This window comes from Camelus bactrianus, chromosome 21 (genome assembly GCF_048773025.1).
Source record: "Camelus bactrianus isolate YW-2024 breed Bactrian camel chromosome 21, ASM4877302v1, whole genome shotgun sequence".
Lineage (NCBI taxonomy): Eukaryota > Metazoa > Chordata > Mammalia > Artiodactyla > Camelidae > Camelus > Camelus bactrianus.
Window position 1 is genome coordinate 1471161 of NC_133559.1, and position 24090 is coordinate 1495250.

The window sequence follows — 24090 nt, forward strand, 5'->3', positions numbered from 1 at the left end:
AGGAAATGGCCAAGAGAGTATGGACTGTCCTGTCAGATGTTTGGCTGCCCCAGAGGGGATGCAGGCCACCCCGAAGCGCGGGTGTGTGGGGGCACTGGCTCCCCGGTTGGGGCAGGTCTTGTGCACTGCTGGTCTAGGGGGCTTTCCAGCAGGGCCACACAGACCCCAGGAGAGAGAGGCCCATGCCCTGGCAGTCTGCTAGGGGGTGAACTCCTGAGCATAGCCAAGGAAATAGCCAGAAGTCCACGGCCTTCTCCCGGTTTCTCTCCGGGTAACCTGGAGCAGGTGGCCGCCCTTGCTGCGGCTGCTTCCCTGGCGGGCACCTCTCGGTCAGGGCGCCCGCTCTGACCCTCCGATCACAGACGCCACGGAGTTGCAAAGGGGGCTGGGGGTCTTCTTAGGCAAATGCTCTCATTTGATTGACAGACGGGGCGGCAGAGGCCCAGAGAGGCCTCCCTGTCCTGAGAGCCTACGGCTGTGGTTCGAGCTCCTCCAGCGCTGGCCTGAGGCTCGTTACCAACACAGACGATGCAGGAACCCCAAGTCCGCAGCGGCTGCCTCCCCTCCTCCCCTGGCAGCCGTGTCCTTGGAGGTGAACATCTCTGAGGGTCAGGACGACTGTGCGTTTCAGAGGAGCTGGGTTTCTAGAGAGGAGTCTCTTGAGTAGCTGGGAATTCCCTCTCCTTCAAGTTGTTTTGGTTTCTTGAGAGCGTGTGAGTTTCCTGGAGGACTGAAACAGCTTACCATGTACCATGAGGTTTGGAACAATAGGGATGTGTCCTCTGGCAGTCCTTGGGGCCAGGAGTCTGAAGTCCAGGTGTCGGCAGAGCCAAGCTCCCTCCAGGTGCTCCCTGGTCGGATTTCTCCAGAGGAACAGCCAATAGAATGGGTTCACGTCCAGAGGGAGATTTATTACAGGAATCGCTCATGTGACTGACAGGTCCCGAGATCTGCCTTTGGATCAGCAAGCTGGACACCCAGGGGAGCGGGCAGTGTGGGTTCAGTCCAAAAGCCAGCGGGCTCTAGACCCAGGAAGAAAAGCTGCTTCAGTTTGCGTCCAAAGGCAGGAGGAAACTGCTGTCCAGCGCAAAGGGCACTGGACAGGAGGAATTCTCTCTTACTCCGAGGAGGGTCAGCCTTTCTGTTCCACTCAGGCCTTCAGCTGATTGGGTGCAGCCACCCACACCACAGAGGGCAGGCCTCTCCACTCGGTACAGCAGTTTATATTGGTTCATTTCATCCAAAACACCTTCACAAAGAAACTTGCAGAAGAACGTCTGGCCAAATATCAGGGCACCCTGTGGTCCAGCCAAGTTGACACCTAAACCTACCCTTGCACCTTTCCGGCCTTGCCCAGCTTTTAGTGGCTCCCGGTGCCCCTTGGCTTGTGGCCGAATCAGTCTAATCTCTGCCTCTCTAAGGACATATGGCCTTCTTCCAATGTCCCTGTATCTCAAACATCCCTCTTCTGCCTCTTTAAGGACACTCATTGGATTTTGTAACTTAATTACAGCAGCAAAGACCGTGTTTCCAAATAAGGTCACATTCTCAGGTCCCAGGGGTCAGGATTTGGACATGCTTTCAGGGGAACACGATTCAGCCCACTACGTCGTGCCAGGTGAGGGTGGGCCCTAAACCCAGTGACAGGTGTCCTCATACAAACACACGAAGACACGGTGAAGGCCGTGTGAGGATGGGCAGAGACTGAAGGGCTGCCACTGGGAGCCCAGGACACGAGGACTGCTGGCCACAACCGGAAGCCGGGAGGTTAAGAAAGGACCCTCCCCTGGAGCCTTCAGAGGGAGCGCAGCCCTGCCGACACCTTGACTTTGGGCTTCTGGCCTCCAGGACTGGGAGAGAATCAACTCCTGTGGTTTCAAGGCCCTCCCCGTTAGTGACAATTTGTCACAGCGATCCCAGGACACACAAGCACCCTGCTGGGTCCTATTTCTAATATATTTCCTTCTCTTTTTTTATTTGAAGTGTGGTTGATTTACAATGTTATGTTAGTTTCAGGCGCACAGCAAAGTGGCTCATTATGTAAATAATTTTTTTCGGATTATTTTCCACTATAGGTTATTACAAGATATCAAGTATAGTTCCCCGTGCTGCACGGTGATTCCGAGTTGCTTGTCTGTTTTATGTACGTCTAGTGCGTTTCTGGCACATTTACTTGCCCTGCCAACCTCATTTGTTCTGTTTTCCTTGTTGTTTGTTTCTGTCTTGGATTTATCATAAAGTCAGGCTAACAGGAAAGTATCTGACACCTTGACCGAAAGAAATAGAATCATCTTTCCTGATTATTTACGTGCATGGATAGAGGCACCCTGGCGTATCTGGAGGCGCAGAGACAGGACGTGGAGCACCGCCTCCTAGGCCGCCGCCAGCCGCCCCGCCCACCCTCCACCCCACAGCCCAGAGCTGCCTGCTGGCCAGGCAGCAGATGCCCCGTCCCCTCGGCCCGCCTGCCGTGGGACCCTCAGCTGTCCCTTCCTCGCCCTGCCCCGTGACGCGAAGCCTGTCTGCGGACCCGGGCACCTGTGCGCTCGGCCTTCTCACCTGGATCGCGCTGGGGTGCACTATTCTCCCTTTGATGTGATTACCCACTGCCAGTATCCTGACACACACGACCTTACTGTCTCACAGTTCCAGAGGTCAGATGTCCAGTCCAGGTCTCAGGGGGCTAAAACCAAGGGGTCACAGGGCTGGTCCCTCTGTTCCTTTGCCTCAGCCAGCTCCCAGAGGAGCTGCACCCCTGGGCTCGTGGCCCGACCTCTGCCTCTGTTCTCACGTCTCTCCTCTGACCTCCCGTCTCCCCGACAGAGATCCTTGTGAGGACACGGGGACCCTCGGGTCTTCCAGGATCAACTCTCGCCGCAAGCGCCTTCCCCTAATCCTGCCGGCAAAGTCGCTTGTGCCACGTGAGGCCCCACATCCACAGGTGCCTTCTGGGGTCGAGTCACGGGTACCCTGCCTGCCTCCCCAGCCTCCCGTCGTCCCACAGGGGCCAGACTGCTCTTTCCTTTCTTTCGTTTTTATCAGAAAATGTCTCTACTCGGCTCTCCCATTTAATTGACAGCTTGACTGGACATAAAGCTCTAGACCGAACATGATTCTCGGTCCATATTTTGGAGGCAAGTCTCAATCTCCTTCTCTCATCAACACTTTCTAGTAAAAAACTGGGGGCCATTCTGATTCCTTTCGCTTTTACTTGGCCGCCTCCCGCCCTGGACGTCTGCAGCACCTCGATGCTACGCCTTCGCTCTGAAACGGCACAGCAGCTTGCGTTAATGTGAGCTCCCCTGTTTTCTTTGCTCTTTAGATGGCGGGTCCCTTGTGTCACAGCCCAGCTTCCTGCCCCCCATGCAGCTCCCCACGGTGCTAGAGCAGAATCCAAACCCCTTCCCATGCCCACAGCCCCGTGGGGGGTGGTCCTGCCTCTCCCCGCCCCCCATCGCAGCACAGTGGCCCTGACTCCAGGTCACTCCCTCGGCAGGTCCTGTCCTCAGGTGCCCCCCCGCCCCTGCCCCTGAAGGAGGCCCATCCTGCCTGCCAGGCTGCCCTGTTGAGTTCATTCACACGCTTATCATCGTCCAGAACTACCTGTGTCCCCGTTCACCTGGCCCTCTCTGTCCCCCTCCGAGAACCAGCTGTGAGCTCCGTAGGAGCCGAGGCCTCTGTGTCCAGAGTGCCCGACCACAAGGCGGGCACTCGCCAAATATTTGTAAAACAGGCGAGTGATCCCAGCAGAGGCAGCCCTGTCGCTGTTCTTGGCATGGTGCGTTGTCCAGTTCCCAGCCAGCTATTCAGACACACAAAGGGCTCTTGGCCTCGGCTGCGGAAGAACAGAGGGGACAGTGTCCTGGGTAGAGGCTCAAGTCTCAGCCTCTGGACGCTCATTGTGCCACTTCAGCAAATGAGCTTCCCTCCAACTGTAACGGAATGACCCTGTGAGCAGAGACACTGTGCTTGGGCGCTTGTCCCGTCCACGCGGGATCTGCGAACCTTGCTCATTTGACCTCCGCTTCCAAATTGAGCTTGGCCTTGGCTATTGGCAACAGAGAATAATATTTATCGGCGGGGTTCCACGGCTGACTGAGCCCAGTAACCACGAGATAAATGACACTGCATCCTGGCAGCGGGATATGGCCGGCCCCTCCCAGGTGGGGGAGCCCTGGGGAGCCAGGAGGTAGTGATGCTCAGAGACAAAGGGCAGCCACGCCGGGGAGGCGGGAACGCGGAAGGACGGCCGCGTCCCCGGGGCCTTCACTCGGTCTGGCAGGGTGGATAATTACAGTGATTTATACACTCGCCTCTGGAGGAGGCAACATTGCATGATTTTTGCCTCGGGCTGAAAAGATGTGTCCACCAGCCAAGTAGACGGAGGCCAGTGAAGCAAGAGTCTTCTCTGGGTAATAAAAGTGGAAAAGCTAATGTGAGTTTATTTTCATTTGCTCCCCCAGCGGGGAGCCCTCTGGAGACCTAAAGACCCCAAGGCGCACAGAGCAAAGAGGCCAAAAGCCAACACCCGAGGTGGCGGGATTGGCTTGCTTTCCATGAGAGAGGGGCCAAGGCGCCCAACAGTGTCACACGGAGCCTCCAAGAGGCTGTGGGTGGGGGCTGTCATGGGAGTTTGCTATCAGAAGCCCCCTCTGGCACCATGGCTGACCGTGGGCTTGTGAAACTCATTTGACTTGGTGAATTTCTGCATCCCCATTAAGCCTCGTTTGTGTCACACAATGGACTCCTGACCATCTCACAGACGGAGGGACCCCATACACGTAGGCTGCTGCCTTGGGCTCCATCCTGGGACCACGGCCTCGGACGCCCAGTGCACACCCCCAGCCTGCTTCTGGCCTTGTTTGTTGAAACCTGCAGGATCCTATGCGCTAATTCCCAAGGAATGAAACAGCCGGAGGGACCCAAGAGTGCGGCTCTCATTCCAGCGGATTAATGGCTTCCCCGACCCGACTGGACAAGTCTGAGAACTGGCTTCTCTCCAACTTGACTCCCCTCCTGGTCTTCGGTTCCTCTTGTCAATTTCTGTAGTTTGCCAAAGACTTCAGGCGTGAGTCCTGGGCTGGGAACGAGGGAAAATGCCAAGTTGCCAAGTGTAGACTTGTGGGCTGTGTGGACCATGAGCAAAGAGCACGGGCAGCTGCCAGCATTGCACTCTGGTCCAGAGATTCAGCAGTCTTTTTAAAATGAAAATGACAAACAATAGCTGGTTTGGTTTTGCCTTTCAAAATTGAGGTTCCCTGGTGACTGGGCACAATCCTGCCAAAGAACTGATGTGACCCCAGAAGAAGCCAGCAGCTCAGGTGGAGGTTCCAGGCGTGCCGGATGGACATCAAAGTATGTCAGTGGTCAGCGACGGGTCTCAGGATGCCCAGACTGAGTTCCCACAGACCCTGAGCCGTGATGCAGGGAGTGGTCCGGGACAGCGCGACCATGCCCTGATTTCCTGCCTGCCTTCAACTCCTGCTTTATAAGATGTGTGGACGTGCTGAAGCCATTTCTTTGGGGAATAAAGGCAGCATGTCCCAGCTCCCACCCACACGTTACCTTGCACCCACCCTCCTCTCTGCTGACGTCTGGAGCCAAGCCCTCATACCTCCCTTTCTCTCCATGTTGCTTTGTCTTCTCAGTCCTCTGCATTTCCACTTAAGTTTAGAATCACTGGTCGGTTTGCACCTGCGCACAGGACACCCTCTGGGATTTGGTCATGGCAGCGTTGACTCTGCAGCTCAGTTTGGAAAGAAGGGACCCTTTCTGATACCGAGTCTTCCCCCAGTTACTCTCATCTGTCCCTCCGTCTGTTCACGGCTCCTTAACGTTCTCCTCGACGGCACTTTGTGGTCTTCAGTGCCCTGCACATCTTTTGTTCCTTTTATTCATCAGTATTTGACATTTTTTGATGCACTTATAAGTGGTAACTTTCAAAAATTTTTATTTTCTATTTGTTTGCTGCTGCCACATAGGGAAAAAAAAAGGAATTTTGTATATTAATCTCGTATCCAGCAACCTAGCCAAACGTACTTGTTCATTGTCACCGATGATTGGTAAATCCCTTTGTGTTTTCCACATGATGTTGTGTCTGAATAATGACAGCTCTGCTTCTCCCTCCCCGAGGCTTATGCGTTTTATGTCTTTCTCCTGCCCTTTCGCATTGGCCAAGCCCACCCTCGCTGCGTTATATGGATGTGGTGAGAGAGGACGTCACACCTTCGCCTATTTCTTATCCCCTCCCCGACCCAAAACGCTCATAAAGGATTCTGGGAAGATGGAAGTAGTAACACAGTAACATAGTTTTTGGAGATTACAAAAGCCCCACTTGAAAACAAACAGTACAACCAGTTAGAAAAAGAAAAGTTCCCCTGAGCATACGGTGGCGTTTTCCAGAGCAACGTGGCACGCAACAGCCCCACAGATTAAATGCACAAGCAGACAGAAAAGTCCAGCTGTCCTCTATCAACCCAGGCACTAAGGCATTTGCAAAAACATAAAACAATGACGTTCTTCTCACTAAATACTGTGTGTTCAGAAACATAGTCAGGTTTCACTAAAAAAAGGCTGTTTACATTAACATGTAATAGGATTACTATTCCTATTTTAAACAAATCTTTAAAAAATAAAACATTCTATGGATAACATTTATAGCAAAACCAGGAGCTAAAGTAGTCTTCCTCTCACAGCCCGAAGTCCCAGCGGGTGGGGCCGGGCCACTGCAGTGCAGACTTGGGGTGCTGGGTCCATGCAGAGAGAGCAGAGGGCAGTAAGGGGCCGAGTTAGGGCGTGCCCCCGGTACCCCGGACCACGTGGCGGCAGGCGGTTGACACCAGCAGGTGAAGCTGGCAGAGGGGTGAGTGTGGGGTGACCTGGTCCTGTCTGATGAGGCTGGAATGGCCTACCCTGGTGAGCTCTCAAAACGCAGTCTGGGCTCCTTTCCAGGACGGAGCCCCGGGTCAGGGGAGAACTCGAGGGTGGGATCAGAGCTGAGCAGGACAGCGGTGATGGAGACAAATGAGGGAGGGGGTGTGGATGAGAGAGGCCGCTATGGTTCAGATCACGAGAGACCAGCAGAAGAAGGCCGTCTGCGGAGTAGGAGACACCTTGGTACCAGGCCTCCTGCTAAAAGCTCGTAAACATTCAAGTCACATAAAAAGCAACAGGAAGGTGTCAAGGTCAAATCCCGCACAAAGTCGCAGCAGAACAAGCGAGAGTTGCAGCAGAAGGACACGGCCACAGAGAGGAGAGCGCTCAGAAGGAGGCGTCGGGACAAAGGCCAGAACCGCGACGCGCTGCTTCACGATAAGCCAGAAAGGCTTAAGAAAGGGATTCAAAACGTAAGAAACACAGCATTAGAAGTCAGCTTTTAAACCTCGGAAATGACAGACTCAAGAAGAGAGTGAAAAAGAAAAGAAAAAACGTTTCTCAGTGAAGACCAACACAGGGGGGACAACAGAGAGGAACACAGAGGAAAGACACACGGAAACCGTGCCTGAGGGAAGAGCAGGGTGAGCAGGAGAGACGTCCGCAAGTTCAAAAGGGAACAGAGAGTGTGATCAGGAGGATCTGAGAGGCAGTGGGAAATTCTGAAGAAGGGCGAGAAAGACCTAACACGGAGATAACAGAGGCCTTTGCTGGAGGCAGCCAAGGCCGGGGGCTGACCAGACGCCAGGAGCTGTTCAGGCAAGCGTCCCTGGAGCACGAGGACTTGACAGAGCCCCCTGGGTACCTGAGAGTATCAACCTAGAGCAACCAACACCAAGACCTATTTTAGTAAAATTCCCAGTATTTAAAGCGAAAGGACAAAAACCCTTTTGGCCTCTGGTTAAAAAGAGCACTGACTTGCAGGAGACAAACACTCAGATCACCGGCAGACTTTTCAACAGCAGCCCTCGCCAGAAGAAAAGGGGGTGACGTTTCTGAGGTGCGCAGGGACAGAACCCTCGAGCCAAAGAGTTAACACCCAGCAAAGGTGCTCTTCAATATAAAATGCTCTCCAGGTGCAAAAATCCACCGTTTCCTTCAGCCTTCCTAAAGAGCCCGCTGGAAACGGCTCCGACCACCAGGATGACTGTGGAGGACTGCTGGTGAGCATTAAACACCTCGCTCCTTGAAGAACCAGGACTGAAGAGACATTAGAACAGGCGATGGCTGTGTGACCTGACGGTGCAGGCGCCACACAAATAAAAAGGGGGGGGCGGCGGGGGTGTCATCTGCAAAAACTGGACACTTTCGACACTTTCTCAGCAGTGGTGCTTGGTGGTGGTGGGCCTGGCGCTGCTGTCCTAAGATTATCGGGTGTGTGTGACGTGGGACACGTTAATTAAGGGATATTCTAATCCCATCGTCTCAGGTGTCCGTGAGACCCTGGATTCGCGGTGTGGAAGAGGGAAGATGAGGTTGCAACACAGAGGAACTCAAAGATCACCCCCTCTGGGGCACTTAAATTCCCTACACTCTCCCACCCCTGAAACAACCTGGGCTGGAGAACATGGTAGCTTCCAGGTCCGGCAGGAAACGCGCAAGATGAACCTGTGACGCCCTGACACGCCAGTGAGCTGTAAGGACTTGGGGGGCAACGGAGGGAGGCTCCCACTGGCCAGAGGTGGGGCGATCTGAGCTTCAGTTAGGTCAAGAATCGCAGTGACTTAGAAACCCATCAAGTATGTCTGAATCCGTGAATTTATAACAGTATTTTAAAGGAGAGCAAACAAATTTATCCTGCCTTCCCTTAAGAGCTGTCCCAGTGTAATCAAATAGTAGATGACAGAGAGAGCCTCCTTATAAGATTATTCCAACCTCTTGACGGAAACAAAATGATGAAACTAGAATTTTACTACTTTGCAGCCCCCGGTAAATAGTGGATGTAGGTGTGGAGCATCAGTGCCCCCAGCATCACAAACAGGGAGGCCACCAGTCACGTGCCTCCCAAGGCAGGAACTGTGCCTCCCCAGAATCCGCCTGTTGCAGCTGTCGACTGAGGAAGAACCACAACCTAAAATCTGAGAATTATGTTTCACTTCAGGGCGTTTCTGAGGACTCAACCCTGGCATATTTCAGCTACCTGGATCGCAGGTAGCTCTGAGGGACTGCTCTGACAAGGTGAGGGGGGAGCCAGGATATATAGGTGCTTTGGGGGGAAAAACCCCAAAACCTAGGAGGTCGATCATCAAAATATCACTGCTAATTAAAGAAAAACCAAGCATCTCAAGTTAACGAATTTAGCGCTTTTCTATGAATGGGAAGATGCAAGACTCTGGCCTTAATGAAATTATTCCTTTTTTTAAAATTGAAGCGCAGTCAATTACAGCATGTCACTTACTGGCGCAGAGCACAGTGTCCCAGCCATGCAGAGACATACATGTGTTCCTTTTCATATTCTTTTTCACTAAATGTTATTATAAGATATTGAACATAGTTCCCTGTGCTGTACTGAAGAAGCTTTTTTTAAATCTATTTATATATATATAGTGGCTAACATTTGTAAATCTCGAACTCTCAAATTTCTCCCTTCCCACCCCCTTTCCCTGGTAGCCATAAGATTGTTCACTATGTCTGTGAGTCTGTTTCTGTTTTGTAGATGAGTTCACAGTGTCCTTTTTTTTTTAGATCCCACATGTGAGTGATCTCATATGGTATTTTTCTCTTTCTGGCTTACTTCACTTAGAGTGACAATCTCCAGGTCCATCCATGTTGCTGCAAATGGCATTATTTTATTGTTTTTTTATGGCTGAGTAGTATTCCATTGTGTAAACACACCACAGTTTCTTTACCCAGCCACCTGTCGATGGACGTTTCGGTGCTCCCGCGTCTTGGCTGTTGTGTCTAGTGCTGCTGTGGGCGCTGGGGTGCAGGTGTCTTTTCGAGAAGTTATTCCTTTGATGTGTGATCCCGTAACAGTCTCAGGCCGGTGTCCTGTTTTTCCCCATCCTGATTCTCCTTCACCTGGGCAGCTGTAGTGGCTGATGGCTCAATGACCGCAACAACCTTTGTTTACTGATGTGGCAGGTGACATCCTTTGCCCACACAGCCCTGAACCCCGGGACCTCAGCCAGGGACTGTGTTTGGAGAGAGGGCCTCTGAAGAGGTGATCCGGTTAACACAAGCCATTAGACTGATACCCTGACCCAATCTGACCAGTGCCTTATAAGAAAAGGGAATTTGTGCGCAGAAATGCAAGCGCCGGGGAGCTTTGTGCCCAGAGGGAAGACCACGCAGGGACACGGGGAGGAGGCGGCCGTCTGCACGCCAGAGAGAGAGACCTCAGGAGAAACTGACACCCTGACACCCTGACACCTTGATCTCAGACTTCCAGCCTCCAGGACTGAGCGAGAATAAAGCTGTGTTGCTCAATTCCCCGGTCTGTGGCCATGGCAGCCCAAGCAGACCAGACTCGTACGGGGGCAGCATTGGCGTTGGGGGAGGATTCTCAAAGCCCAGAACGTCTGCACAGGCCCTGGCTGCCCGCGGGGCCGCGGGCCCTCAGTCGGCCTGTGGATCAAGTCACGCACAGGGGGAGCCGGGCTCGGGCGCCAATGGACTGGTGCAGAAGCGGGCAGCCGGCTCCCTGGGGACAGGACCAGAATGAGCCCACACCGGGGCAGGGCTCGGCCAAGCCAGAGGCTGGGGTTTTTTTCAATAGACTTTATTTTATTTTTTGGTGCAGTGACAGGTTCACAGCGAAATCGCGAGGCAGGCACAGAGCGTTCCCATCCGCCCTACGGCCACGTCACCATCACCCTGGCCATAGCCGCTTAGCGCTTTTGTGAGCAGGTTTAGTCTCTGTCTAGGTGGGGGGTTGAACCTCCGACGCCACTGCTGCGTGGTGGGAAGGGGTTTGTTCTGGTCTCTTTGTCCAGAGCAGACGGAGGTGGCAATGGGTGTGGGGTGGCCACGGGGAACTGGAGCAAGGGCAGCCGCTGAGCCACTGCGACAGCTGAGCGGGAGCCACCATGCTGGCTGGCCTCCCCCAGGTCCCGAGGCCTCCTGGGCAGAGGGGACCCTGCAGCCCAGAGCTCGGGGCCAGGAGGAGGCGGCAGACCCCGGCCATGGCTGCCCCGCTGCCCCGCTGACCCAGAGGACCAGTTTCTCTGGGCTCTGTTCTGGGATGTTCCCAGGTTTGCAAAATGAAGCCAGGGGGATTCTCAGAGCCCCAGACACTTCGGCAGCCCTGTCTGACCATCACAGTGAGACCCGGATGGTCCCTAGGGAGAAATGACTAACCTTCCCAGCTCCCTGAGGAGGAGAAACAAGTGACTCAGTGTCTCCTGTGGTGCACGGTGGGGACATTTGATTTCTGTGTCCCTTACCCATGGGTTTGTTTTGACTTTTGGGGAGGAGCCCGGTGGCCTCGGGCAGCTGGGCGAAGGCGTCGGGTTACCGCTTGCTGGTTACCGAGAGCCATGCTGAGGAGGTGGGCCCGGCCTCAGTAGGATTGTCTTAGGAGATTCTGGTCCGTGTTTCCATCTTGCCAGCCTCGAGATGCCGCGTGGGAGAGAGCCTCAAACGGTGTCCTGTGTCAGTGCTTCAGCTGTGGGTTTGGGGAGGGTCTGGAGAGGGGGTATCAGTGAAACACTGCTCACACAGAGGTTCCAGGCAACCCGGGAGGCGGAAGGCCAGTCACAGAGAGGGGAGAGGAACTCTAAGCAGTGAGATTCTCAAAGAAGCTTTAATCCCGAAATCCACCCAAGATTCCAGACAATTCTCGTCCCAGAGAACCCTGTGTCTTCACATCTCAGCAGTGTGCAGTGCTGAGCAAAGCCTGGGGTTTACATTAGATAATGAACGACTGATCCTCAGAATCTTGAGAGCAAGGCCGTGGGAGGGGTGGGCTGGGTTAGGGTCTGTGCTCTGAGAAGCAAGCTGCCTCTAAACGCAACACATACCCTGCACGGGACCCCCAGTGGGACCAGAAGAAGGACGTTGGTGGGGAAACCAGCCAAGTCCAAATAACGTCTGGAGTTGGGCTGACAGTCATGCCCCTGTGCTGGTTTCTCTGTTTTGAGCGACTGGATTTACCAAGGTCATGGAAGGTGAAAATGCAAAAACTCTCAGAACCATCCTTGCAACTTTTCTGCAAATCTAAAATTACTCCAAAAGAAAAGAAGCGTATCTGATTTAAAAAAAGAAAGGCCAAGGTGAAACTGCTCGGAGGTGGGTGGAGAGGGGAGTGGAGAGAGGGGCAGGTGCGAGGGCAGAGGGTGGGGCCGAGAGCCCATTGTAAACCGGGGAGAAAGCCAGGGTCTGTCTGTGGATGGGAAGCTCGGTGGCCAGTAAGCTCTGCTTCTTCCTGCTCTTTGATGGCAGGGATGATAGTGTTGAGGGTTACGGTCATGAGAACGCAAACACTTGGCCCCCACGGCGCCCTTGGCATGGACGTTTCTGCCTGCTGGGCAGGAGGAGGGATGCTCTCTGAGCCCTTTTGTTTTCAGAGCTGTTGAGCAAATAGTGATTTATAGGTTTCCATAGACACCTGAAGACACTGGGTGTTAGTGACGCCAGGGATTGCAAACACCCCTCTTCCCCGGCCCCCCCTGTTGTCCTTCCGGATTATGAAAGCCTGGCTGACTCCTCTGGGGCCGCAGGGCTCCCGCTGTGCCCAGCCCCTGGACTCCATGGGCGGACACTGGCAGGCGCTGACCTCCCACGGCTAATCCTGTGAAATGATTGCAAAACCTGCACTGAAGCCCCTCTTTAAAATGCAGCTTCTGACATGTTACGTATCGGGGAGGGAAGAGTGAATTCAGAAAAGCCCCTTTCCCCAGCCCCCACCACCCCGGCCCAGGCCAGCCTGCAGGTGAGGTCATGCGGGCATGATGCAAGCTGCCGGCACGTGGCAGGGCGTCCGTGGGGCAGGGCTGACCCCTGGCGGCGGGCTCCCTCATTGCCGGCGCCATGCTTCTAAACAACTTCTACCCGTCTGCATCCACCCGTGGGAGCCTGGGAACCCGAGGCCTGGCCGGCTGGTCACACTGCATGGACACTTTTGCGGGCTGGGGGTGGTGAGGGTGTGTGAGGTGGGATGAAGCTAAACTCTCATGCACCTTTCTTGTTGTGGGGACTGTGTTGGCAACCCCATGGTCCTGGGCCTGCCTCCTGGCCATGGAGGCTGGTGGTCCACTAGGACCACAGCTGCTCCTCACCTCTGAGGGAGATCTGACTGCTGTTGCTGATCCCAGGCCCAGTCTGTGTACACCTCCAACCTCCTGGCCCCGGAGAGGCTCAGCTCATCTCTGTCTCTGCATCAGCCAGAAGGTGCCCAGCCTGCTCTGCCCTGGCCACTCGGACCAGAGCAAATGGTCAGATGCTAAGCAAAAGCAAGAAACCCTCTTCTGCTTTTAAGCCTCTTCTCACCAAGTAGTTATTATTGTCCCCAAGCAATGCACACATCAGGCCTCTGAGGCCTTCTCCAGGTCAAGGATCAGAAGTGAGGAGGGGCCCGGGCAGGGGCGGCAGGGAGAGTGCCCAGTTCACAGAGGACCTGGTAATTTTCAGTGTGGCAAGTCTAGCGATCAGCTTTTCTCTCTCTTTCCCTCTCTTTCTCTTTTTCACTTGTTCTTTTATTATTATGATTAAACATATATGAACACAAACATTTCGAGTGCCAGCGGGGGTGGGGGGCGGTGAGGCCCATTTTCCCTGCTTGTGGCTCCTGCTGGCCAGCTGCAGCCCGTGATGGAAGTTTCCTCGTCTTTATCAGGGAATCTCAGAGGCAGCCCAGGAAGGTGGGGTTGTCTGCCAACCAGGAAGCAGCCGTTAACGTCACACGCACAGCAGTTGGTGGGTGAGCAGGCTGTAATGACACGGTGAGCCTCGTGTGTCCCCCCAGACCTGCTTTCTGGGAAGTGGGCATCGCCCCCCCACCCGCTGCCCCATCTCCTGCCTTCTTCAGAGTACTGCTCTTACAGGCTTGCTACTTTTTTGGATGAATCGAGGATAATGGAGGGGGCACAATATCCCTGGCGTGCGGATTACTTCAAGAGAACAATCAAGGCCCCAAATGACTCAGGAATAAACTTTGACCTTCTCCCAGCTGCCCGTAAGATCTAAACAGAGGGCTTGTTCCCGGAACAGAGCAATCACAAGAGACGTCTGCAGAGGACACGGGGCAGGTGCAGTGGGGGAAGCGGGCGGGGGGGCATTGTCTCCGCGAGGCCCTGCAAACAGCTCTTTACCAAACGCTGGCTTCTTCATCTCCATGTGAATTACCTTCCTCCCCTTGGAAGTCCCAAACCCCCAGCCCCACCCCACATCCTCTTTTGTCTTTAGCTGAAAATGAAAATGAACATGGAAGGTGAGGGTTTTTGGTGAGCTGCCCGGCCTTCCTGGGCCTCTCCCGCGTCCACCTGTTACTACACTTTGTTTTTGTTTAATTTCCTCCTGGTCATCTGTCCCGTGCCAATTTAATTTGTAGACCGGCCAGAAGAAGCCAGAGGGTAGAGGAAAAGTTCTTCCCTGACTTTACTCGCGATCTTGCCTGTGTTCACCCATTCCCTGGAATAACCTATTTTGGGTTTTTACTCTCAGTCTTGACAGTGTTTCCAGGGCCCACTGAGGCTGAGTTCTCCCCTGCCCACCCCAGGCCTCTCTTCTCAGGCTAGAGCGAAAAATCTAAAGGGAGGAAGGAGGGAGGCAGGAGAGAGAAGGAGAGAAAGAGAAAGAGAAAAAGAAGAGGAAGGAAGGGAGGGAGGAAGGAAAGATGGATAAAGAAAAAAAGTTGCCCGCCATTCCAGCTTTTCAAGGGCCAAGACACTGGCCACTGGTGTCGCCCACCGGGAGGGGGACACGGGATGGAGGAAACAGGAAGCCTCCGGGCTTCCCCCACACAGCGCAGTAATGCCTCTAAGGAGGAGTTTCAGTGCCCCCAGGTTCTTGCACCTTCCTGTATGTAGAAAAGCACTAAGGCCGTCAATCTGGACGCCTCTTCCTTGTGGTTAGCAGTAATTTTTTATGCTTCACTAGATGTTTTTCCCAGCAAACAAGTTCCGATGCATCCTGGCACCTCCCTGGCCTCCTCGGAGCAGTTTCTCCAGGTCGTCCGGAGAGGTCTGCAGTCTGCAGGAAGGTCCTTGACTACAACTGAACTCACAACTTGTAGGTTGCGTGTTTTCCTTTCAGGCAACAGGAGGAAGGAAGGAAGGCAAACGTGAGACGGGGTGAGAGCTGACACCATGCGCACCCGTGGGACGCCGGGGGTCAGGAGGGAAAGTCTGCAGGGGGAGTGTCGCGCGTCCTGCAATCCAGCCTGCTTCACGGGGAAGACGGGACTCGCATCGCACTCAGAATGCGTCAGAACTGGCTTCTCTCTCACTCTCTCGACTGTAAACGTACTCGCCGGTCCTCTGTTCCTCTGACAGATCTTTCTCGACCTCCATTTTTATCTGCCTTGAGTTTTCATTTCAAATGTGTGTGGTTCTTAGTCTTTGGGAATGAATGACCCACGTTCGGGATGTCATACTCCCCAAACTATCTGACCAGCTAAAACACTGGCCTCCTCTGACCGTGCCGGGCCGATGTTCTCCGCATCAGTTAGGGCATCATTTGGGGCCTTTTATTCATTCATGGTTTATTCATAATTTATTAACATTAAACAAATGGTGCAATATTTTTGTCCTGGGGACACCAAGGTGAACAGGACACAGCCTGCAGAGAACGACACCTGGTGGAGAGCAGATCCAGCAAGTGGAAAGCTGGAATTCAACAAGCTCCCAGCGTGTTCTTGGGGCCACTAGAGGAAATGCGTCCGTGGGGGACGCCTGACTGACTCAGACGTCGGACAACACGAGCACGAGCCCTGGCAGGTCTGAGACGCTGGCCAACACGCAGCCAGCTCTCCAACCCAGCTTCTGAGCACCGCGCTCCAGCCCTCAGGTTCCGAAGCAGAGGTCTCCGTGGCATTTCACGTTCTATGTTGATTGCATCATTCTTGAGTCTGGCCGAGATCAGAAGGATGTGGTTAGCTCCCTGCCCAGAACGCAGGTTTCAGAACTGCAGTTCCGTGAAGGGTTGACACCTGGCCTCCTCCTGGAAGTGAGAGAACAGCCCTTCTGGAGAAGGGGGAGGTCAGTGAGGGCGAGGTCTTTTCAGAGGCTGCAGGCAGCCGGGGTTTAAGGGGCTACAGTTATGAACCCTGAGCTGTTGACTGTGAGGTGACTGGGTCAGGCAGGGTTAAAGGGCCAGATGCTCAAAATGGTGATATTTTAGGGATTTTAAAAATACACTTATTTTAAGAATCATCAGTATCTTCACCTATTTGGTCAAGATGTCTGAACTTTTTAAAAGCAAATTTAGCCTCAGGGACAGAGATGCAGTCTCACACGCAGTGTCTTCTCTAGGCTGGTGCCGCTGACCCCTGCGCGCAGCCAAGCTGGCTGGGGGTGGTGCTGGGGAGACACTGGCCCAGGGACAGCCGTGATGCTGCAGGTCCACGGCTTGGTCACAACCTGCTCCCTGACTCACTGTGACATTAAAGATGTCCACATGACGTCCGTGTGAGGTTGAACAGTCAGCAAACCCCGCCTGGTTCTGTCTCCCGTTCCACTTCCTGCGCTCGTATTGAGGTTTTGGTGTTTCCCTGTCCCCAGTTCTTGCATCTGATGACTTACAGTGTCCTTGGTCTTCATGTGATGCCTTTGAGATGGGTGATAGAGAAGACAGGGAAGCGGCAAGAAGGAGGGAGGCCCCGCACCCATGGGCCAAGGAAGTGACTAAAACTATGACAGGGTCTTTGCCGAACATGAGTCAGCCGGAAACTCCCCTGACGCTGCGCGCGGCCGTGCGTGGGACCGCAGACTGTGGGTGACCGGGAGGTGTCCTTCACTACACTTGCCTGTATTTTCCAAACTCTCAAAGTTAATAGACATTAATAACACCCTGAAAAATACCAGTTCAAGATTGAAGCAATGCCGTTAACAAGGTAGACGAGGTCATTTGGAGCAACCCTCTCATTTAAAACAACAGAAAAATCCTGGATAAATGTTGAAAGGCGCCTTCTTCAAGGCATTGGAAAGCTAACAGCGGGTAAAGAGTCACCAAATCGGAACCTAAAGGGAAATACAAACAAAAACATTGCTAGAAGCTAGGCTCTGAGATGGCTCTTGCTTCTGGGCATGAGCCGGCGTTGCCATGTTTGACTTCGGTTTTGATACGGGAAAACGTGGGGCGAGAGGAGGGCCGCGTCCTAGGACTTGGTTGAATCGCTGGGATGCGCCCCACCAACTAAGGGTCCTTGGCTTCATTCAGGAAAGAATTCAAGAGGGAGCCACAGTTGAGTGGAGGTAGATGCATTCAGAGAGACACACACCCCACAGCGCACGGGCCGTCTTGCTCAGCAGGGAGCACGGCCACGAGGTGCGGGGGGCCGTCGGTGTCCATGGGCTCAGTCGCTTCAGGTGCTGACGAGGGGGAGGGTTATTCCAGCTGCTCTGGGGAGGGGCTGGGGGTTCCCAGGAACTGGACCACTGCCAGCTTTTTGACCTTTTATGGTCAGCCTTGGGGCTGTCCCTGCGCCTACAGGAGTGCCATTCACCATGCTAATATATTACAATGAGCTTATAATGAAGCTGAAGGTCTCCTGGAAGTCAGATCTCCCTCCATCTTGGGCCTCAAGGTCTACTGGGAGTTGAATCTCCCAACATCTTGGTGTTAATTGCTGTGTCATTCCATGAAGGCTGGGCCCTGCCCCCTCCCTTCCTGTCTGAGTTTGACAAACCCTTCAAGGGGGCGAGGGAAAGTTTGGCGAATTCAAGGCTGCCCCAGGTGGGATCTAGAAGGAGGTCCCTTGCAGATTAAGCTGAGATGCCAAGAACTGTCCCTAAAGGGTGAGGGCATGGTGGAGATAAGCCTGAACCTCAGGAACCACGAGGATGTCACCGAGGATGTCACCCCGGGGCAAGCAGGGTGGGAAGGCAAGATGCCCATAAGCGCATTTCCCCCCAACCCCCCAACGTGGATTTTCAGCCTCAAAGTGCACTGCCTGGCTTGTCCCAGCCTCACATCAGGATCCGGGATGTCCGGAGCCGGCAGCGCCCGCAGCTGTCAGTCAGAAGCACAGGCAGCTCCCCTCTGGGAAAAGACGCTTTCGCTGGAATCTTTCAAAGGTTATTCACAAGCAGTTCTTCAAGGAAACTGCGCAGCATTATTGCAACACAAACTGATTAATATACGTACTCTATTTAAGGACGAGACCAGCTTCAAAACATCTGCAGGAACTGAAAGCTATGAAACTGACCCAGCAGATTTGAGAAAAACAGAACCTTTGAAAATTACTAATCGTAATCCAAAGCCATACGGATGAGTTAGACAGACTTGATTAGACTGAGCAAAGAACCCATGAATCAGTAGATGAATCAGAACGAATTTTCCAGAAGGCAGCACTGAGGGACAAACGATGGAAAATGGACAAGAGAGGTTAAGAGACCTGTTAGAGAGAGGGAAGGGATGTCATGTATTTAACTGGAGGAGAGAGGAGGGGGCAACAGCATCCTCTGGCAAGGACAGAGAAACCCCAGGGATGGTAAAGCCCACGCGCACAGCCTCACAAGGACTAGCAATTCCCCAGCAAGAGGAATAAAAATAAATTAATATATAAACATGTCGTAGTGGAGCTGCAGGATAATAGAGATGAAGATAAAATCGCAAAAGCAGTTGGAGAAAAAGAAAATTACTTCCCAGAAATATCTTTAGAAAATCTCCAGATATCTGGAAAGTAAGTAACACATTTCTCAGTAAGCTGGGGGTCAAAGAAGAAATCAAAAGGGGAATCAGGAAGTATCTTGAACTGAATGGAAATCACAACATACTAAAATCTGTAGGATGAAGCTGAAGCAGAACTGAAGGGAAACCGAAGGCACGAAACTCTGAGGTCTCTCAAGTCTATGAGTTTAACTAGAAAGAAATAACAAAAAGATCTTTAGATATTTGGGGATTAAACAGCACACTTTAACTCCAAAGAGGAGAAAATTTTGCTCTCAGCTACGATGGAACAAAGAGACTGGATATACCCTTTCCCCTCAGACGCCTAGAAAACTGGACAAAATATATGAAACAGGTTTTGATGTCACTCTGACCCTTTCCTTTCCTTTCCCCTCCTCCCGCACCCCCTCCTCTCCCCTTCTTCTTGGCTTCATTTCACAAAGCCTTTGAGGAATGTCAGCATGTTTGTCTCTTTAGAATAAAGCCTCCTCCAAGCTGGCGGGTGGGTCTTCTGTTTCGTCTCCCACGTGGTCTGGTACAACATGCCCACATCGTAGTATCCAATTAATACCCTTAACCAAGACGATCATCAGCCAGTTCAAAAGCGGGACCTCACCTCACAGCACACAGAATCTCTTAAACTTGTCTTTTGCTTTTTACTTCTCTAAGGTTTTAAAAATTATTTCACTTGATTCTGTCAAGGATTCTGTGTAGTAGGGAGGTGGGTTTAATATCATCCCTCTCCAGATGGGAACGTAGAAAGGGCCATTTCACCTACACCACGGTTGGGGGATCTTTCCAACTACACCCGATAGTTAGTGGTGAGGGCAATTACAAGTTGCAACCATTGTTACTTTTTTTCTCTCTGGATTTCAACTTGAAGACAGCAGAGGGCGCCTGACCGCACAAAAGGTACACTAAAAGTTATCGATGTGTTAGATTCAAGATTATCTATTGAAGTTTCAAAAATGTGAATTTCACTAAAATAGGACCCTGTACTTAATCTTTTTACTATTTTAGGATTATGATCTCATTTTAAATGTTCTGGTCTCCTTCTTTCTTGGTATTGAGAGCTTCAACCTCGCGTAAATCACCATGACATAAATCCAAGATCCTTTCCGGTAATAGACCCTGCATCTAGCAGCTCCTTCCAAATCTTCAGTAGGGAACAGGCTCCCCTCTCACAGCCTTCAGAAGCAACCACTGTAACGTACTGCGGACAGACGTGCTGTGACTGAAGGGCCATTTTGCTCCAAGTGCCTTGCCTGCAGGTTGCCCAGGACGCTTAGCAAAGCATAAAAGGATTAGGCACGTTCTTAAAGTCACATTGCCCTAGGGGGCTAAGTAAGGATTTCCGAGGGGCGAGAGCGAGGCTCTGGCCGTTTGAGCTCACTGCTGCAGGTTCGCAGGCTCAGGGGGCAGCTTTCTGTGGAGTTCTGCAGCTCTTTTCTGATTGACTTCTACAATCAGGGCTGCGGAAGGCAGCAACCCGATTCCACCTTTTCTTCCCTACAGTTCCCCCGATTTTATTTTTCTTCTTAAAGAACTAGGTTTGAAGACAAAGCTTTCCCACCGGCTGCTCAGCGTTTAGTAAACTGACTGGATCTGAGGTAACTCCTTTAAGGCTGAGTCTTGCGCCAGTTCCCCCACAAAGCAGGAAAGGAGCTCATTTTCTGACGTATGCTTTCCCTTTGCCAAATGGTTGCTTGTCGTTGTCCTTAACTTGTCCTATTTCCTTGATTACAAGCAGGTTTATTTACTTATTTATTTAAAGGAGGTACTGGGGATTGAACCCAGGGCCACTGCACGCTGAGCATGCGCTGCACCACTGAGCAGCCTCTCGCCCTAGGCAGGGCTGTTTCTCTCGAGCACAGTACCCTCAGCCCCTAACGGGAGCTGGCGCGTTCTTCGTGGAGAAGGGAGCGCCTTCACCAGGCGTCCGCGGGTCCTGCAAGTGCACGAGCGCCTTTCCGGGGACGGGGGACACCGGGGGACAGCGGGGGACGCGGGAGCGGGCGGAGGGGACGGGGCGTGGCCCGCGGCTTCCAGTTGGGAGCCACCCACAGCCCGAGGCCCCCGATCCCATTTCCAGATAGAGCACCTAACGCCGCCAAGGCGTCCAATCCCCGCCCAGCCCCGCCTGCGCGGAAGTGCGTGCGGGCCGGGCCGGAAGTGACGTGCTTCCCGCGCGCCACTCCGCACGAAACACGTACTTCCGGCGCGCCGCGCACCGCAGCACTTCCCTGGGTCCTGGCGTCTCCTCGCACTCGGCGCGATGGGCAAGAAGGGCAAGAAGGAGAAGAAGGGCCGCGGGGCGGAGAAGACTGCCGCCAAGATGGAGAAGAAGGCGTCCAAGCGCTCGCGGAAGGAGGAGGTGAGCGCGTCCTCCCCCAGGCGGGCTGCCCCGCTCCTCGGGGTGGCCTCCTTCGTCCCGGGGCGGGGGCGACGCTGGGCCCCCTGTGGGGCTCTAGGAAGGGCAGGGCTGGGCGGGCGCGCCTCTGCAAGCCTCAGTTCTCGTCTTTAAAAGTGGGTGAGTGATCCTCACAGCAGCCCTGAGCGGTGAGCGTCAGAGGAGTAAGTGGAACTGGAGGATACTCCGTAACAGTTGGTGGCAATCTCGGCCTTCCTTTCTGTGTCTGGCTCTGTCTCTCTGTCTTTCCTTTCTCCCGCTCCTTCCTTAGCAGGCTCTGCAAATGGCTCAGTGCTGAAGTTAAAGGCAAGCGTCAAGCGTTCTGCTCTCTACTGACTTGCTCACGGGCTGCCTAACCTGGGACTATCTATAATGATTAATGAGTGTCTGCTGCGTGCAAGCGGGTTAGGTAGCTTTGGCATCCCTGCCTGACAGGTTACGCAGTTCAGGGTCGCACAACCGTGAAGTGGTTTGGAGCTGGAATTTGGCCGGAGGGAGGGGGAAACAAAATAAAGAAATGAACGGGAAGATATCAAACTCTGCTCTGCAGACAGCAAAGCAGGCTGGTGGGGCAGCCCAGGCGTGGGTTTTCAGGCGTGGCTGAAGGTGTTGGCGTGGAGTTGGGTGGGCTTGTCTAAGAGGAAGGCCCCTCGGGGCGGGGGCCTGAGGTTTGGGAATGAGATGGTACACGTGCAGGCTTTGGGTGTTTTCCCATGTGTCAGGTTCTGTGTCTTCGAATTGGAAGGAACAAGTTCTAATTCACAGACGTGACTGGACCTCTCAGCTCAGTAGGACTGGGGAAAGTTGACCCAGGCTTTGGCCACGTGATAGGATTTAAGAAAACGTCTCAGGTGTGACTGCTTGTCTGCCTGCAGGAGGACCTTGAAGCTCTCATAGCCCACTTCCAGACGCTGGATGCCAAAAAGACCCAGATTGTGGAAACGCCCTGTGCCCCACCTTCCCCACGGTAAGCGAGCACGGACTCTTCTCGTAGCTTCTGACCGTTTTCTGTTGTAGATGGGAAAACTGCTTGAATAGGCACCATATTTTTATAAATAAGCAGGCACTTGGGACATTTTCATCATTAAAACCTGCCAGATCAGCTCCCACAAAACATTTTTTTCTTTTCTACCTTACACATGAGAATTTAAAAGCATTCTCCCGATTTGAAGAATGGAGTGAGGCCACTCAGCTTTATGGTTGCACAGAAACATGGAAATGAGGTCTCCAGGCACAGGTGCTCATCAGGGAGCTCACGCAGGTTTGAAAGCTTTCCAGCTGGTGATAATCTGTGGACTAAAGCATCGTCCCAGTGAGCTTTTCCTGGTTCTTAGGTTTGTAAAGTGCACATCACAGGTGGAAAACATTAAATTTCAATAGCTTTTGGGGGAGGGTATAGCTCAAGTGGCGGAGTACATGCTCAGTATGCGCAAGGTCCTGGGTTCAATCCCCAGTACCTCCTCTAAATATAAATGAATAAATAAATAAATAAATAAGCCTAATTATTAAAAATCAAAATAGCTTTTTGCTGTATTTGTTCATAGTGCTTTTGAATTTCCACATGAAAAATGTGACTATTAAACAAATCGTCTGGAAGCCAATTTAAGTGAGTCTGTAGTTTATGTGAGACAGTCAGAGCTTTTGTAGGGTTTCAGGCGCTTGTGGAAGGAGCTGGTGAGGGGAGCAGGCTGTTTTTTCCTTCGGCTGCTGCTGCTTCTGCTTCAACTCTTGTCCCCTCGGCGTCTGAGGTCCATGTGTCCTAGAATTTCATCCTGGGCTCCGTAATTGTTGTATCTGCTCCTCTCAGAGTAGAGCCAGGGCACGCGGTGATGGAGTTAGGAGCCTCAGGAGGCTGAATGACCCAGTGAAGAGATGCTGTGTCCCTCAGGGAAGGGGAAACACCTCAACTTCACAGGCATCCGGGACTGTCTTGTTCAGTTGAGAAATGATTTCCTTCATTGTGGAGGCCTGGGTGCAGCACTCTGGGAAGGGAGGCAGTAAGAGTGCTGCCTTGATGCAGGGCTGGCCCTGGATCCCGGCGACCTCGCACAGGGGCATCGTCATCCCCTGCTCTGGGTCAGGAGCAAAGTGGGTCACCCCTGGGTGGACACAAGCCCCTTTCCAGCAGCTCCCAAAGTCGGATGTCCTTCCTGCTCTTCATGTAATAAATTCCATCAGGAATCTGGCTTCATTTTTCCCTTTCCTGGGCCTGAATGGGATCATTGCTTCCAAAGCTGTATCTGTTACTTTCCCACAGAAAATTGATAAGTAATAAGTGAGAAAAGATTAAAGGTCAGAGAACTTTGGGAAACACTGGCTTCCTTTTCTTGAATTCTTTGTTGTGGTAACATATATATAATGTGGAATTTCCAATTTAATCTCTTTTTTAATTGGACTGTTCAGTGGGGTTACATTTCCAGTGGTGTGCAACCATCACCATCATTTATTTCCAAGAATCATCACCACCCCAAAGAGAAATTCCATACCCGTTAAGCCGCCACTGCCCCCTCCCCCACCCCAGTTCCCCCTCCTCTACTTCCTGTCCCTCTGATCCGCCTCTCCTGGTGTTTCATACAAGTGGAGTCCCACACTATCTGTCATTTTGTGATGGGCTGCTGTCCTTTGATGTAACGTCCTCAAGGTTTGTCCATACTATAGCCTGAATGTGAACTTCATTTCTTTCCACGATTGGATCAGTCCATTGTATGGATGGACCACATTTTGTGTATCTGCTGCTGGACACTTGGGTCGTCTCCGCCTTTGGGCTGTTGTGTGTGATGCTGTACAGTAATGAACGTGCCATGCAGGTGTCTGCCTGAGTCCCTGTTTTCAGTTTTCTTTGGTCTGTACCTAGGAGAGGAATTGCTGGATCATATGGTAGTTTCTGTGTTTACCTTTTTGAGGCACCATGAGACTGTTGTCCACAGCGGCTGCATTGTCGTAACACGGGTTTCTTTACTACAGAATCTCTCAGCCTG

The 24090-nt window shown here is 52.8% G+C and overlaps 1 protein-coding gene across 12 annotated transcripts in view; it reads left to right on the forward strand.

Annotated features, from left to right (window-relative positions):
• The first annotated feature begins 20902 nt into the window (after positions 1–20902).
• KLHDC4 (kelch domain containing 4) overlaps positions 20903–24090 on the forward strand; it is a 46538-nt gene continuing 43350 nt past the window's right edge. For 11 of the 12 annotated variants that reach the window (XM_010968187.3, XM_074349282.1, XM_074349286.1 and 8 more), the window contains exons 1-2: positions 20904–21076; positions 21988–22079. In XM_010968187.3, coding sequence (XP_010966489.2) covers positions 20978–21076; positions 21988–22079 — 191 coding nt within the window. In that variant the 5' untranslated portion in view covers positions 20904–20977. Of the gene's footprint in view, positions 21077–21987; positions 22080–24090 lie in introns of all 12 variants that reach the window. The other variant, XM_045505203.2, reaches the window with a different exon arrangement.